At 37.8% G+C, this 18,376-nt stretch overlaps 1 protein-coding gene across 2 annotated transcripts in view; it reads right to left on the bottom strand.

The window, feature by feature from the left end:
• LOC126920441 (A disintegrin and metalloproteinase with thrombospondin motifs 9) overlaps positions 1-18,376 on the bottom strand; it is a 174,629-nt gene that overhangs the window by 53,634 nt on the left and 102,619 nt on the right. For both annotated transcript variants that reach the window (XM_050730797.1, XM_050730796.1), the window contains exon 6: positions 5,060-5,249. In XM_050730797.1, the coding sequence (XP_050586754.1) occupies positions 5,060-5,249 (190 nt within the window). The remainder of the gene's footprint in view (positions 1-5,059; positions 5,250-18,376) is intronic.

Genomic DNA, 18,376 nt, shown 5'->3' on the forward strand with positions numbered 1-18,376 from the left:
CAAGAATTTATTACGAAAGGATGACATCACTATGACTTCAGGCAGCTGACTCGAAATTATTTGAGTACATGAAAGAGAAAGAATCATCAGACTCACCCAGCGACTAAGAGATATCTCGGAAGAAAATGAACATCCTATGCGTTGCTCGACAGCCTCGCTCAAATGCTCAATACTGTTGCTGGACAGTATTACAGATAACACATAACATGTATACGATGACGCGATGGGATTTGATCGACGACGATGACTCTCTGCATGATATCGTACGAAATATTTCGATCGGGTACACGATACACCTTCCCGGTAACTGTGTTATCACGGAACGCAAAGAAGAAAGTAAGGAATGCGATAACGAAAGAATCAGATAGCAACATCGAAGGTGCAGCACAAGCAGAATCCTCAAAGGAGCTTCTCAGAACTATAAAGTAGTCATTCGGAGATCAGTTACCAATGGAGAATCTCACAATTCCACGTGCCAGTCTTAAGCAGACCACCCTAATAAATTAGAACCAGCGCGGAGAAGAAATTCTTTCGAAAAGGATACGATTAGAACATGGATCATCCAGCTTAGAGGAACTCCTCGCAAGAGGAACACATCTACTACATGAGCCACTCCAAGCAAGTAGCTTGGGCATAGCCGGAGCATCTAGTCAGGTGCTACTTCTGCGCCTAAGACATCCTGGGAAAAGTATACGATATGCACGTCGCATGGTGTCTAGCCACATACTTAATTAATACTTAATACTAATACTGCAAGAATAAAGGACGCAACTTTTGAAGCGGTCGCCTTTAGGAAACCTTCTTAGACAAAAGCCATAGCTAATCGCTGCAAGGACGAAATGCCAACCATCATCGTTCAATACTACATGCTCTGCATCCTGATTAACCACAAATCCATGCGGAACCAGCAAAGGGAAATTCAGGCGCAGGTCGACAACATACAGGGAAATGCAGGCGCAAGCTGGAAACAGACAGGAAAATTCAAGCGTAGGCCGACAACGTACAGGGAAATGCAGGCGTAAGCTGGAAACAGACAGGAAAATTCAGGCGCAGGCCGGAAACAGACAAAGAAATTCAGCCGCAGGTCAGCAACAGATGGGGAAATTCAGGCGCAGGCCGGCAGCAGACAGGGAAATTCAAGCGCAGGCTGACAACAGATTGGAAAATTCAGGTGCGGGTCGGAAACGGACAGGGAAATGTAGGCGCAAGCTGAAAACGGACAGGGAAATTCAGGTGCAGACCGGAAGCAGACGAGAAAATCTAAGCGCAGCTGCGGGTAAAAGGCAAGGCTACGATGATGTGAAGCTTCAAGAAATCCGGTATCAGGTTCACCGTTCACCAGAGGACACCTCCCCTAATCGACTACCATCTAACCAGATGAAGAAATTCGAGAAGATCAATTCGATGGACGCGCCAGTGGATCATCGGGGCCCAATATAAGCGATAATGCCATCGTCAGACCAGGGTGATCAAGGACTAGATTAGATGCAAGATCGAACGTTCGGAGGGATCAAGGTTATCGCAACTTACCCTTCTGACCGGCGCAACGAAGAACGACTATATTATGACTGTGATGTTCTGGTAGCGTGTATGAGTGAATAAACGTATTAACACTTTGATAGTCGCTGTCACTTAGATATAATAATTTCGCTCTTCCAGCCGCTGTTAACCATTGTCACGTTTAAAGTGACTTCAGTTTCTTTTTTTAATTCAATCGGCATTTACGCGCAAGATAAACTATCTCTATGTTTGATAGTTTTATCATTTTAGATATAAGATATAAGAAACGATTTACAAATGCACTAGAAAACCCGGTAGTTTGTGAGCCTAATGGTCTAGTGAAAGTCAGAATGGTCAGAAGATGATTATAATCCCGATTTCTGTATAACTGTACGCAACGATCAGGAAATAAATCAATAAATTCGTACAATGCATAAATGTACAAAATAAACTAATACGATACGATTTAATAATGATGATGAACTCGATGGAATTTTCTCGAAAACTGTACCGTAATTATACGATAATAGAACAAGCGAAAAGTGCTGGCTATTGATAGTAAGTGCCTGGCGCGAGAAATGCCTGGCTGTCAAAGTGTTAAGATAGAATGGGTTAAGATAGGATCCGATCCGCATGGCGCGAAGATCATCACGTGCCAAATTGTCTATTAGAGCGTTACCAGAACTTTAAGCGAGAAATTACGACGTCCCCTCTTTGTACTTTAACGTTAGCCTCGGAACTCGTACGGGATGATCGTAATTACGACCACACCTTTGCGACTTCGGAGGCATAGCAACAGAGTGGCGTGGTAATTTCCGCCCCACATAGATCCGTGTAATTCGATCGCATTATCGCACGTGTGCCTCGAGTGACGTGATGGATAGCTGGGGTGCAATGAGCGCGCCATTATCTATCTCATCCTCGATGCGTTTGTTCGGGAATGTGCAAATTCGGCGATTCTATGGGCGCTGTAACGCTATCGCAGGCTGATGTTCCAACACACAGAGTCTTTGAACTGAAGATCTATAGTCAGTAAAGTGGTAACAGTAAACGGTAACGTAACGAAACGGTAACAGTAGTCGAGGACTCACTCGTGTGCTGGTTGTTAATCGTTTGTTGAGTCTTGCAACGATCGGTAAGACGAATTCAGACATACAAGTCCCCTGTAACGAGTTGCTTGCGGTTTGTACGAGTCTCGCGCGTGTATGACAGACATCCGTAGCAAGGCAATAAGCCGGAGTCTGCAAGGTAGTGTTGAGCTTCGTTCGACGCCAGTAAATCCCTGCTAAGGTAGAAGCGAGTATTCGTGAACCGAGGTCGCGAATGAATATCGTAACCTATTGTAAAGTTTCAATCGTAATTGTATGATATAACAAGTGGTATAAAGCGGAACCGTGGACGTGTACGTGTGGGTATCGATAATGTGAAACGGTCAACATCCACCGTGTGTCTTAGATGTACTTAGTTATCTCTCTTCCCTTTTGTCTCCTTTCTTCTTGTTTCTTCTTGCTCTGTTTCTCTCCAGCGTTACGAGACGCACGAGCGACGATGTCTGTTCATGTTTGTATAATCTCGGGTCGCTTGTACGTATCGCGAATAAAATTGTATTTCGATTTATTAGATCGAAACATTTGTTTCCTTCCTTTCCTATCCTTCCACATGCATCTACGACGAAAATAAATGTAAAGTTCGAATGAGAGGCGCCCGGGCTACCGTAAATAAGAGTCTTAAAAAGTAAAAAAATAAAAAAAAGATCTAAGAAAAAAGGTCTAAAAAATAAAATAAAAGATTCTTTTTTAATGTGTCCATAATTCAATCTGTATAGCAAAATTCCATTTATCGGGCCGAAATTCGTCTTATTTCACATATCTAAGTACAAGTTCCTGTTGTTCGAATAAGAAGAATCAGGATATTGTCTTCCGACAAATGCGAACTAATTCCAACGCTCAGCAAATTGAGCAATTTGTTGTTTAAAACAAATGTGAGTATATAATATGACCTGATACTGACTGATTTCGTTATGTTATCTCGGTTTCTTTTGCCAAAAATTCCTCCACTTTTATATAATACAGCGTATCGTATCAAACTAGTCCTATGAATTCAGATTCAGGAAAATTTTACCTCGATTCACTTTTGCTCTCAATAATTCGGAGATTTACTGTATCCACCTCGTTTTCTATTTTACGAAAACCCTTGCATAACAATTGATCGATCCAAGAACGACGATAATCAAACGTATCTAACTGGAACCTAGAAGAGTACGAATAAAATCGCTGGCAATTTGGAAACGAACGTCATTACATATTCAAAATTAATTTATTCGACGCTCGATCAATATGAAATTCCTGCACCTTTACACGGTAAAAGAGAAACCAGAACCGCGATGAATTCATAAATAAAAAAGGAGTTTCGCGAATCGATCATCATCTCTTGGAGAAACTCGAAGATCATCCAACGAACATAAGACACCAGTCGACGGCTGACGAAATAATTAATCCGCGCCTTGGTGGACAATGAAATGGCTCGACAACGGAATGTTAATCGAGCTGTCGAAAAAACCGGTCCTGGGCCAAGAAATGAAGAAAAAAGAAAAAGAAAAGAACGATCTCATCGTGCAGGCCCCTGTCCATTTATTTATTCGCAGATCTTGGCGGCGCACGCTCGAATGAACTTTCACCGTGCGACACACGCGTGACATGTCGTTCTTTTTAAAAGAAAACCTACCAACCAACCAACCAACCAACGTACGTTGGTCATGAATAAAACGATAGGTATCGAAGTCACCTGAACGTTTTGTAGTACTACAAACAGGCTGTGCCTGTTCGTTGCACACGTGTGCATCGTTGTCCCTCCTAATGCGAGCTGCACCAACTGCATGCATTATTAATACGTTTTCGGCGCGAGACCACTCTCGTTCCTCTCCGAGAACCAACTTGGTTTTAGGGGAGCGATGTTTAGATTGCGGATTTTTATGCAAATTCATGCTTTTATGAGCGCCGTCGTGAAAGCGTGTAGAATGTAAATAAAGCTTTATTGGGCTTAATATACGGCGACTGCGAGACGTATTTGTAGGTGGCTTTATCTCACAACGAATGGTCCACCTTCATCATTTCCACATTACATTTTTGTAATTAAATATTCGTAATCATATGAAAATATCGCGAAGTTTAATATACTTGAACTTATTGATTGGTATATAGGTGACTATGGCACAGATACGTGTTACAGCAACTGTAATTGTGCTCCATAAAGATACGAATTTGCATAAATATACGCAGTCCAAAGATACTTATTAACTCGGAGAAGCTCGAATCATTTCAATTGATGTCTATTAAAATATTGTTATTTTTCATGATGTAACTCGATTGATATTAATCCGTGTAACTGATATTACGAATATTTTCAAGAGACACACACGTGAACGATCTGAAAATCAAATGCAAAGATAGTTTTGATGTCGAGTTGCTTCACGACGTACTCAATTTATTTAAATTGCCGTTTCAGAAAAAACAAAGTGAACAAATCTACGCTTTAATTATTTCAAATATTTTCAACTCACCCTTCACGCCACAGTTATGCGTCTCAGCACGATCATCGACGTCGTTCATTCGATTATGATCCATGGTGTACGGTCTTATCCTCTGGATGGCGTGCTCCAACGAAAATTCTAGAGAATCCTTGTCACTCTGCCGCCAGGGCTTGGCTGGTTTAATTATGTAGCTTCCCGTCGACGTTCTCACGTGGCCCGTCTGCGGCAAAAAAGTATGCCAAAAATTCGGTGAGTCACTGCAGCATGATTGGCCTTTATCTCCTCAATGAAACTGGCTACCTACTTACTAACCATTCTTATTTTTTTTTCTTTCTTTCGTTCGGATTCTCTTTCGTTCTTTCCCCTTCTTTCTTTTCTTTTTTATTTTCTCAAGCCACCGAACCGTGAAATTTTGTCCAATTGTCCGCGTAATTTCTAGCCAGATGAGCTTTGATAACGTTTCGTTAAACCATATCCGTCGCGGTGAAAGTGATCGATCGAGTCTTTTTTCTTTAACCCTTTTTATCTTTCGTCGTTTTTTTTAACGGTTAAACAGAGATCGTCGCATGCAAACAAGATTTTTCATTGTACCAGGATATTACCAGGTAATTTTATAAAATCGCGATTCATCGTACGGTGAAAGGAGATAATTGATTTACGAACATTTTTATGTGACTTTCGTTCTCTTTAAATTGGCGCAAAAAGACTGGATCGCGTTTGGTTAAGTCCAGCGTTTTTACTCTGCGATGTTAAACTCGATCTTTATATTACACCGTTTATGATTTTAATTACCAAAGACAACCTTCTTAAATCGTAGTCGACTTTTTGTCGCGTCGCAAACAATTCAGGTGTTGATTTAAGATGGTGAAGCAAACTCTCGATTTTTAACTTTTGTATGTTGTTAGCAACGGAGTAATTAAAATTTTGAGAAATATCGCAAAATGTTCTACTAAAAATGTGTCTTAAAAATTTTAGGTTGTAACATAAATTCGTTCTATTTCTAACTTTATCTATAAATGGAGAAAACGGGATAAATATACATATGTTGCAAGCTAAATATTAAAGTGTAGCATGTTATCAGATAATAACTAGAATTTTTTTTATCGAATACAAGTATTTAAAGCGAATATCTTTTTCTATTAAAAGTTCGCATAAACTCGTATGTACAAATTATTCTACATTTTGTTAAAAAAGTGAACGTTAAAGAAGAGATACAGTTAAAATTAGATACAATTTCAAATATACATAGTGCGTTTGAAAATCGACGAATCCATTGGGCTATTCTTACGAACCATAGATCAATGTCCAGTAACATGAGTCATCCGTAGCACTCAAAGGTTCAGCTCGTCGAAATTTTGGCATCCGTGCCATTCTTTTCGAGTATGCTACAGGAATTTCCGACCGGCGTTGTCACTTTTTTGTCCATTTGATGCTCGTAAAATATACAACGTTCAAAACGTGTTTTATTACCGAACCCCATAAAACTTTCAACAGAAAAAGCACTTTTTACTGCTTGAAGAATTCTTAAAAAAAGAAGAAAAATTCTGCGGTTGAAATTTCTTTACAAACTCCCACTTCTTTGTCGGTACTTTCACTAGACCAGAATTACAAATTTACTAAACCAAATTACAAATTGTTGTCACAAAAATTTCCTGTGATAATTTAACCATCGACAAAATTAAATAGTACTCGGCTATTAATAAAATTTCATTAGCCAAACATTGATTCCTATGAATCCTAATAAACATCTCATCTTAAGTACCATATGTATGCATTATGTAAATTACATTATCCCTAAATATCTTCTGCACATATTTTTTCAAATTTTAATTTTCCACAAACGAACACTCGCGATCTAACGATTTATTACCTTAGCCAAATATAATGAAAATTCAGGGAGAAATGACTAACGATCGTGTGTATACGTAAAACAAATGGAAAAATTCGAAATTTGTCGGAGAACCTGCCGATAGACAAGCTGAGATACGAAAAGTATCGCGGATTAGCCTGGCGCATTCATCGCCATTTATTTATACATGCAGCGCTGCCCTGACATAACTTCCTCGATTTGAATGTGAAACACACCGGCTACATGAGACGCCCCCGCTAAGCATATGCCACCCACGTAAATTCCGTGTGAGGGCAAAGCCGCGAACCGCGGACGAACTCGAGCGGATCAGGTGAAAATAATCGATTAAAACCGAGCGCATTCAACATGCCGGTCTTCTGTTCTGCCTCGTTGTTGTTTCAACGATAATCGCTAGACCGTGGAAAATTTCCGGATGCAAAAATGCGAAAAATTCACCGTACGGACATATAAAAGTAGATAAAATAGCGAAACTGTTCTGCTTCTTATAATTTGTAATAGACGAAACAAATATCTAAGTTCTACTCTTTAAATTACTGGTATGCTCATAAAAGCAATAAGAAATATAAATTTGCATAAGAATTCGTGGTTTAGTAACCCTCAATCCGATTACATAATCATTTTTCGTGTCTTATCGTTCATCTTCTTTTCGAAGAATATTCTTCTGATATGATCCTGGTATCGATTAAATGCCGTAAACGTAAAATGCAAAGAAAAGAAAAAGAAAAATACACGGTAGATAACGCAAGATCTGAGAAACAAAACTTTGTGTTTCCAGCACTGTTGAAAGAAACTTCTCTAAAAAAAAAAAAGGAAAAAATTAATAGATATATTACTATAAGAAGATACGATGGTAAATACGAAAAAGAATATCGAACGATAGTCTGACAGAAAAATGACGAGCCATATAATACATCTGATCGTCCACAGAATTGCTTGTTGATCGACGACGGGTCTAATTAAGAAGCTTATAATTATTATCGGTCGACCAGTTGCAGAAAAAGGAGTCATACGGGCAACTGGTTGAACCAGAGCCAGAGAAAGTCGCCCTAATTAATTATTGCTCCTAATTACAGGAATCTCTGCTCGTTGTCGAGAACGGAGCAATGAGTAACGATACGATTCGTTGGCTGAAGGGCGACTAACGGCCACACGTCGATTATTATCAACGCCTCCTTAACGCACTTCCGCTTGTAATTTCAGTCTCTCGAGTGTAACCCCTGATATGCAGATGACTTAAATAGCATCTGACATAAATAAAATAGGAATTGTTGCGTGTTCACAGGACATTAACACAGGTCGAACAACTTCGCCAGCAATAAAGGAACTGCTATTTGTGTTTAGAACTGTTACACAGCAGATTAAATATTATACACGTGTCTTATAGCCTATGTGCTCTTTATTGAAACTAGAAAATCTTAGATGGTCCTTTTATCATTCGATCTACATAGGTGGCATCTGATTGCTTCTTTATTTAATACACGTTTCTTCTCTGTTATTTGTTTCGAAATTCTAGGTGTTTGAACGTTCGTATTACTCTAGTCATACAACATTTCCATCGATATAAAATTTATGCGTTCTACAAATTAAGATTATATCCTTCTGTTCTTTATAATAACAGACAAAAGAAAGTTTAAGACTGGTACTTCTCGTACGTATGCTACGGTATATGATTCACGTAATCTCCTCGTTGACTCAAACGAGGATGCTTGAATAGGATTACGTTCTTTTTATCCATTCTCCCGTGTTTTATATTCATTTTTGTAGAAGCACACGATAATTCCCTATTCTTTCGTAAATCAATTCCGTTCTTGATCCACTAATTTTCTTCTTGTTATTTTGTAAAATATATACAACAGCCTCGTTAAAAACTAATCCAATCAATATAAGTGATTATTCCGTGCAAACGTAAAAAGAAGACTAAAGAGAAAACACCCCACTGACCTCGCTAAAGAAATAAAATAGACAAACTCGAAGGAGGTATCCCGCTGGGGGTAGCCATCCGCATGTTACTTAGCAACAAAGTTAGAAAAATTTATTTAATGTCCAACTGGACAAATTGTAAAGTACAAATTAAATAAATGAAAAGATCCTCGGAAGCTTAACCGAGTCACATTAATTCTGTCTTACCCTACGTAGAAAGTGTGCAAAGATAGTTTCCATCCATTGCGCAACACTTGCATGTTGCCCGGCAAAATTTTGATCATACGCAGCAAGGTGGAATACGTAAATAGGAAGGCAGCTGCGCAAACCTTTCGGACAAAGGGATCGAAATAAGAAAACTACGTACGTATGGATAGACTTCTGTTGCGAGTACCTAGCTACGTATACAACGAGAGCCGCGTGGTTTTCTATTGAACGCCGAAAGACAACGTGGCCTTTCAGCTGTCGTGGTCGTCCTATGGATTACGACAGCCGTAAACGGCCATTCTGCACGCGTGTAAACCACCTATAAGGGAAAAAGAAGTTCACCTTTACGAACATGTTGGTTCGCTCATTCAGAATCGAAGATCGTACGCGCGTGCACACGGTGCATTTCTCGGAGAGGAGAGCGAGGAAATTTATTGGCCAGCTGGAAATCCGTCTGATTGTCGATCCCCGTTCCCTTAAACGATCGTTACACACCGTCCATGTTTTCTTCCATTTACGAGTGCTTTTTACGCGAAGCGTCGAGCTCGAGCGTGTTCGAGACGCAAGTGAAAAAATGGCAAGCACGAGAAAGCGTCTTCTTTGTCTCTGAGACACGAGGAGGCGAAAAGGGAGAAAAGAGAAAATATCGTGCGCATTTGTTTATTTTTATTTTTAATTACAAGGTGCAGATGTTTCCCTTTTTTTGCTCCTTTAGGAATTTTTTAGATTATATCGGTTTATGAAACGATACCTCCATAAACTTTTCATACGAGCGAATTGTAATTGTTGAAAAGACGTTTCGTTCGAAGAGATTCGAGCGGAATTGTCCGGTACTAATAATAGACACGCAAGTTGAGATTTCGATAGTGATTTCAGGTTGAAGAAAACCGTTTGTATGCCGATAATATTTACGTAATCCGCGCGTAAATAGAATCATTTACCAACGATGTAAAATTAGAAGGAAATCTTTTTATCGATCTTCCAAAGTTATCATTAAATCAAAGCAGATTTTCAAGAATGTGCAAGTTTATCTTATGATGAGCGATTGAATAGTTTCTTTCTTTTCTTCTTTTTAGGTCTTGCGCTTTTTCAAAAATTTTGATTTTTGAAATCCATTCTGTATTTAAAATTCATCGTCGCTCTTCAGCTAATAAATATACTTCACGTATTAATAAATATCGTATATCTCATATTATCATGTATAAAGAAAATTACAAATAAAATATTTCGTTCTATATATATTTTTGTGTGTGTGTGTAATGTGCAAGGATCTAACGATTCGAAAGCGAAAGCGGAATAATTTCGGAGTAATTCATTCGATAAAACGACGACATCTAAACAAACTTGCAGTATGTACATGTCGTAATAATTTATAATATTTCAATTCTATTGAAATAAAATATACTTCCTTCTTGGTAAATATTTCTACGAAATATTTCTTTAACGTTATTTGATCTTTTCTCGGAGGGCAGTTTCAGGGAAATTGATAGTTTAATACCAGAAAACAGCAAAGCAGGAATAGGAAATACCCAATGCTACAGATGATTCACTTTTAACATACTCCTTGCGTATGTCTATGTGTATGACTTAGCATCTCTTCTTACAATCGTTCAGGAATGCTTCCATCTCGGTGGAGAACAAATAAATTTCACGAGGTGCTTCTTCGGAAGTTTGTTTAATCATTGAATCAACAAATCGAGAAGGGGCAACGTCTCGCCTTCAACTTCCTGATAATTCGCGTTGTACTTCCGTCTCAATACGAAGATGTATTTAGGGACGAAAGCGTGTAGTTGTTATCATTTCATATAATTTATTTCTACTTATTTGCAAAATCTGTTTAACGTACCGTGTATGCAATTAAATTCGTTCGAAGTAAACTATAGCGAAAGTGTAATGAAATTAATTAGAAGTGACCGAAATATAACTATATATACATTTTTAACTACATTTGTTACATGTAAATAATGTTTAACGATTCTTCTTATCTTAATTATTCAAGGACCTTGCAATTTTCTGCTTTGCAGTTTCATTAAAATTATCGGCTGTGAATATGTTAAGAGCCATTTGTATTAATGGCGCCGAGCATTTGCTTATCTTTTATAATAAATTAGGAGTAATTACATCATATAATATCTCTGTCGTAAAAAGTTAACTTCTCAAAAATTTAACGAAACAGAGGCAAAAGGAAAACTCGAACAAACGAATAAATAAATTAAGAAGAAGAAAAATTGAAGATCACGTTGCTACAAAGGACAGGATAATTGAAAATTTGTTAATGCTCATTTACTGTCAAAATTCTGTATGCTATTATACGGAATTGAAAATAATAGAATCTTTTTATATATATATCTACATTCTATTATGATAGAATAGAATGTAACATAAACCATAGTTGAATCATGATATAAAATTAACGTTTCATATATAGAATTGGAAACAGTATAATCTATTGCCATTTAAAATACAAAGTAAACTATGTTACAAAGGTGATAGAAAATTAATTTTATATAATCTATTTTTGTATCAGTTTACGTCCTTCGCTGTATCCGCGATGAAATTCCTTAAACAGCCTTAAACCTACATTGAGAATTAACACTTACGGCGTTGTTGGTTGATCGTTGCTTCACAAATTACTCGATTTCCAGAGAATTAAGCGCTCTTAACCCAGATTTTCTAAATGGAATTCGTCGTGTTCGAGTCGGTGATTAACCGTGCGCTTGTTGAATTTAATGATCGTTTGTAACGTGTCAACATGGTATTCGAGTAAAAGCCTGGATTTTTTCTTAATCGATTAAATTCCTCCAGAAGGATGGCTGGCATAATTTTATCGAGCCTTCTCATTTTCCACGTTTAATGAAATTTTCATTTTTCCATGGTATGTCGTGTTTACGAGTATACGTGGAATTATTTCTCGTATTTTTCTATAAAAGTTTCGAGAAGGCTGTTTTGATACAGAAAAGGGAAATACGATGACGCCAATGAATTACATTTCACGTTGCTGTGGATGCGGAGACTTCAAGGTTTTCACCGTCTTTCGAAATTTCGTGTACAGTGTGCTTGACAAGTTTTTCAATAACTTTCATATCATTTATCTCGATTTTTAACTTATGTCGATTCTTTAAACTTCGTTCATCAAGCAAATCTCTTTAAAAATATTTCCCCGATTTTTGCAAATTTACAAATATAATATACATTTTACTACGAGCGAAGCATGAAATATCTTTTAATACTTCAAATACCAGGCATTTATTAACGTTTAAGATGTGAATTATTTTTTAACAGTTTCAATATATTTATCTGTTTTCTCTATTTATTCTCTGCCCACGCAGTACATATGTGTGTGGATATATATTAGGTTGTCCAAAAAGTGTCTTTCTTTTACAGACACGTCTTTTACAACGACGCATCTTTATCTTGATAGAACAAAATGGATCATACGTAATTCGATAAAATAATATAAAACGAAAAATGTTGTGCATCCATTATTTCCTTATAAAACGAAAGAAACTTTTCGGACGACCTAATACGTATAAATTTTATTTCTAAACTATAAAGCAATACAGGCGATACTTAATATAAATTAACAGTTTGAATGTAAAAGAAATTATTCACTTTGTATCGAAAGACTCTTATATCCACGACATAAAGCGTTTATTTATTACTCGATGTTTTATTTCATGTTAGGAACGTCTATTACAAAAGATCTTTACAAGTACGGCTACGAATGAATCATTAAATATTTTCCACAATAGCTGTTTCTATCTATTTTTTTTTTTCAAAATAGAATAACGCAATATCGATCAAAATGACGGGCAATAAATGTCAGAGTTTTATTTCAAACAAAGAACGAAATGAAAATTCAGACGTGCAAGCTATCATTGCGAATCGATTCTACCATCCACCTTGGTAATTTCTCCTTGAATCAAATCTCTGGAACCTCTTAAGTCTTTCGAGATGGTTTCAAACGTTATTGCCCATAAAGAATATACGTACAGTAAGAAGCCATTTGGATCTCTTGCATCGTGAAAATTGCTTGATTTGCAATTGCGAAGAGCGCAAATGAGAAAAAAGTAAAGATCGAATGACCGTTTAACCCATTCTATTTCTATCGCCGTTCCAATTTGCATATCGCCATTACACTTGCAATTATCTATGAAGAAACATAGAGCAACGATGTTCCATTAAACTCGCGTACGATCTTGCGTTTGCTTCATGAACCTCATTAAAAATTACATTTTTCCATCCGTGATCTCGATTCTTTCTACAGTTAAATGACCCTAGAAATTTTCGAGGAAAAACATTTGGAACATTTTTGTACATCTAAACGTTACATCATCGATATAAATTTCTTTTGTACTCGAAGATCCTGGAAAAAGTCGTATCGTCTATTCCAATTCTTCCCTCGATGATTTCAATTTTCTAGTGGTACGTTAACAGCGAAATAACGTGCAAGAGTTGCGTAAACGCAGCCTGCTTACAAACTTGCGAAATCTAGATGAAAAAAGAAATAGTAACCGGTAAATGTCCTTGAAATTCCTCGTCAAAATTTCAACGTCAATTCAAGTAGAATTCGACGATGGAAACTAACCGAGACAGTTACGAACGAAGCGGTTCCTAATGAATTAAAACCTACGCTATCTTTGCTTACAAAGAGAACAACAAACGTATCGTTCAATCCACTACTAACGAAGATACGCGCAAGTTGTACCCAGTTCAGCCACTACGTAACAAAGATATCGATCGATCAATCTTCGTGCACGACTTTCCATCGATTCTACGTCTTCCAACAATATCATCCTCTTGCATCGTCCATCTTCTTCCAAGTTTGCCATAGAAGCCTGCAACGAGTCGAATCTTTTCTATCGAACCTATCTATCATTCGATTCGCTGGATACGTACACAGACAGCGAGGGCTAGAGCGTGGAAAGAGAAAGAATCGCGTCGTACGCTGGGTGCATTCGCGATTTGCATTCCTGCAGGCGTGCACCTCCACGTCCCGTGGCTATCCGATGGCACAAAGACTGACTTCAGGGTTACCGAGAACTCTTGGCAAGAACGCCGTTTTTCTCTCCTTCCCCTGGCTCTCTTCTCCTCGCCGAAACCCTCCTCCCGTTCTCTGTCAGTCCGTCCCTCTTCTGCCCACGTCTCGCAATCTCTTTTTGCCTTTTCAACCGGCGAACGCTGGCAACGACCTCGAAATCCACCGCTGGAACAACTCATCGACCTTTCGACGAGTACAGCTGATCTCCATCGACGGCCACTGCTTTTCCTTTCGATGACCGCCGCTACTTTTTTCGCCAACGAGCTTTCCTTTCCGATTTTTCCACGAGGTTCGTCAACTGCTTTCGTTTTTGGATTCGTCGTAGCGTACGGTTGTTTTCTATTGTTTTCCCATTGTCGACTGCTTTCGTTTCTTTCGGCGAGATTAGAACGTGTAAGGATTTCTTTCGTCCTTTTTTTCTTGTTTTAGTTGATAAACGTTTCCTTTCGGTTCTTCGAAAAGATTCGTCGATTTCTTGCGTTTCTTTTATCGAGATTAGAGTGCGCGGTGTTTCCTCTTTTTTTTTTTTTTTTTTTTCGAACAATGAACTTTTCTTCTCCAAAAATCGAGAAGATTCGTCGACCGCTTTCTTTCGTTTTTCTCGTCGAAATTAAAGTGTTCGAGTGGGACTTAAGTGGGCAGTGGTTTGGGATGAGTTGGCAGAGAAATTTCGGGAGCTGAAGGTTTAGGTTATTCTTTGTCTGCTTCCATGTTTTTCAGGATACATATTCATCGATGAACATGGATAGACCGTATGCTGTATTCTTATTATTCTATTTTCTTTTCAAACATATGCAGTTTCATTGAATTTCAAATACGTCTTCTAGCTTTTTTCTTTCTTACAATTTAGTTAATGGTACGGAATACGATTAAAAACGACGATGAAATGTTAGAAGTTAAAAGATGTTCAATAAACGCTTGAATTATTTCCTCTAATTAAATTTTTATGTCCTTCTGCCGATCCATTTTCCATTATAACATCCATCTCCTATATTCTACCTGCTATTTCATTCTTTATATGTTCTACTAGAAAGTCGTTCTTCATTTTTGTCGTTGATTTATTAATCCAGTTGATGCGCGCGCGAACATTCACCAACTTAAGCAGCTTCCTTCGAGTTGAATAATTTTAAGAAAGTCGAATGGCAAGCTCAAACGAACTCTGCGATCTTCGTAATAAATTCGTAACGTTGCAACTGCATTTCAGCAAATTTCGATAATCTTGAACGATCATGTTTAACTTGAGCGCGTTTTGAGAAAGTCGAAACAATTTTAATCGGATCGGACGATGTTGCGCCACGATCGAACGATTTTCTACTTTCCAGCAATTTTATGTCAATTTCGATAAATTCGAGCAAATTCTATCACGATACACCCGTAATACGTGTATCGTTTATGTGTAAGTACTTATTATATCGTTTCGATTGACACATATTCCACGCGTCTGATCGAAGTCGAAAGGACTCAATCTCGAAATTGTTAGGTACCCTCGTGCTGTCGGATCAGCTTGTTCCTTTTAAAACACAGTTTCACTTTCTCTACTCGAATTACAGTCTCGCTTTCGCCACCCTCGACACCCATTCGCAAATATCGAGTGCATGGTTGGATGGAAACCGTACAACATTCTTCCGACCCACTTGCTCCAATCCACGAAACTTGATCTCCACTTGACAGCGAAAATATCACGACGAATTATTTATTATTCGGCTGTTAACGATTTTCAACTCTTCACATCGTTTCACATCGTTCGATTGCCTGTCGACGTTCACGCGAATTTTCGTATTTTCGTAAAGCAACGGAATGTAAACAGAGATTCGTTTGATCTGGCATCACAATACTGCGTTTTGCATATTTTATGTATTTTTACGTATCGCATCTTTAAATTTCTTACGAATGCAGAGAAATCTACGGCTCGGTAGACAACGCGTTATAAATAATCCGCGGACGTTTATGTATTTAAGGGAAACTTATGCGAAGCGTAAAAAATACAGAGAATGCACATGATAGGTAAAAATATATAAAATCTTCAAATTATGCTACTCGTGATATTTAGCGGGTACAACGAATTTTTGCATAGACTTCGTTTCTTGATCCGTGTTCGTAAAGATATAAATTTGCAGAAATGTCCGCAGTAATGTCTAATAACAAACTCGTAGAAAGAATACGTAAAAGTATTTCAAATAAAAACCGACTTCCATCAATAATTTCTCGGAATCATTACGCTGTCTATGGTCAAATTTGATATCCAATAACGTTTTCAAGTGGAGCACGTGCCAAGCCAATACAAATCTAATTTGTCAACATAACGTGGCTACATAACATCCTATCATAAATCTTTTCCACTTCTTCATCTGGAGTTATTTAAAGAGCAATATCGTTTCAGTTGGCGAAACAAAATGCTAACTCTTGATAGCTGACTCATCTTATATTTGCAATTAGCTGAACCATTGGCAAACGGTCACGAAAATTCATGTCATATCGAATTCGATCGCATCTTTACACTTATTAAACAACCTAATAGACAAGGTAACGAAGCGTTCAATAACGTTGAACTAATCTTAGCGAGGGCAGACGTATCTTCGAACGTTTAGAAGAGGAAGAAATATAAAACTAAGATGGAAGCACAATACCAGATATATTACGCGAAACGTGTGTTATACTTAAGCGAAAAATAAATTGAACAACTTAAAACCAACGGGAAGAAATCAATGGAAAATAACGAAAGTTCATTTTACTAAATTTTTCTCAGTAAAAGAGCGACGGAATGAACATCCTACGCGAACAAAATATCCAAAATTCGAATGGACGATTTCCACTTTCGATCAAATTCCAGACAACCAGACCTAAAAGGCATAAATCTCAGAAATCGGAGGATAAAGTGGAATTTTTACGAATCCTTGCCAAGTACGATCGGACATCGATGTTACTTGCCTTAAGACTCGCCATAAAAGAATACGTTCGTCCTCTTGGTCGATGTAATGGCAATTAAAAAGAGCAACACGACAGGTCGCAGGATTTTTCATCGAGTCCCTCTTAGAACACGATTTTATGCGATATGTTTTATGTGTTCGATGGGTAACGAGGATACAATGGCGGCTTCTGGGTGGGCTACCGGCCTTAAACTTTTCAATGCGAGCGGCAGCAGGTCTTTGCATCCTGTGCAGCGCGCAGGATACTTTGTATGGAATCGATGGCTACGTGTGCGATTCTCGATACACGGCCGATCGCCTCTGTGTAAACCCGTATAAGGCGACTAATCGTCGCGCATGCTACGATAAAAGAGCTTCGTTAACCAGATGATGGCTAAATATAATTTTATTATGGATTTTAAAGAGTTTCAAGATGGTTCGAGAGCGACGATGCAAACGACTGACAAGTTCGATTTTACGCTGCTGTTGATTATTAATTTAAAAGCGATCAGAAAGACGATTTTTAATATTTTGATATTAATATTTTATCTGCAGTATATTCCATGTCGATCTAATTTTGATTTCTCTCTACTTGCTTCTTAACGAATTACTGGTAAAATCCTCCTTTTTACCTGGTTACCATTATGTGGAAATTTTCATTGCGATTTCAGAAGAACTTTAATCAATTCTATAATAAATTTTATATTAAGTAATTTTAGAAGATTCATTTTTATATCTCGTTACGGTATTATGGAAATACGCGATGATAATAATATGTAGATATTCTAACACCTTTCTATCAGAGAATTAGTTAAAGTGACTTGAAGATCGCACACGTTCTTCGTAAAAATAGCCGCGACAAATATCTTACAGTACATAGACGTACGTACTAATAACGAACTGATATACCGTTTGTTAGATGTTACAAAGTGACAGTGATATTTATTCTTCAAAGAAATGTGTCGAATTATTAGACAATCAATTAAAAGTTTTTCGAGTGTAGAGAAAACGAAGCATTTTTAACATTGTCTTATCTGATGTTTCCTTGTTTCAATTTCATCAAATCGTTCTTTATTTTTCATTTTTACAGATTCCCATTCTCGAAAGTGTGTAGAACAGGTTTTTCTAAACTCTGACGTTGTCAAAAGACATTGTACAGCTTGAATGCAAAATTTGCAGCAACTTATTTATGGGAAATCCGTTCCTCTTGCTCACGAGTCAAGCCTTGGTGCACCTTCAAAACCTATGCACCGAAACCGGAAGCGTCCTCCGCGTCGCGACCAACCACGGTCCTCCACCTTTCACTGTCTCAACCGTACGCTCTTGCAATTAAATTCACACTGCTGTTCCAATCAGCCTCGAACATCACATCCAACCGCAAAAAAAACCATCCAAGAAACACA

This window comes from Bombus affinis, chromosome 9, assembly GCF_024516045.1.
Source record: "Bombus affinis isolate iyBomAffi1 chromosome 9, iyBomAffi1.2, whole genome shotgun sequence".
Lineage (NCBI taxonomy): Eukaryota > Metazoa > Arthropoda > Insecta > Hymenoptera > Apidae > Bombus > Bombus affinis.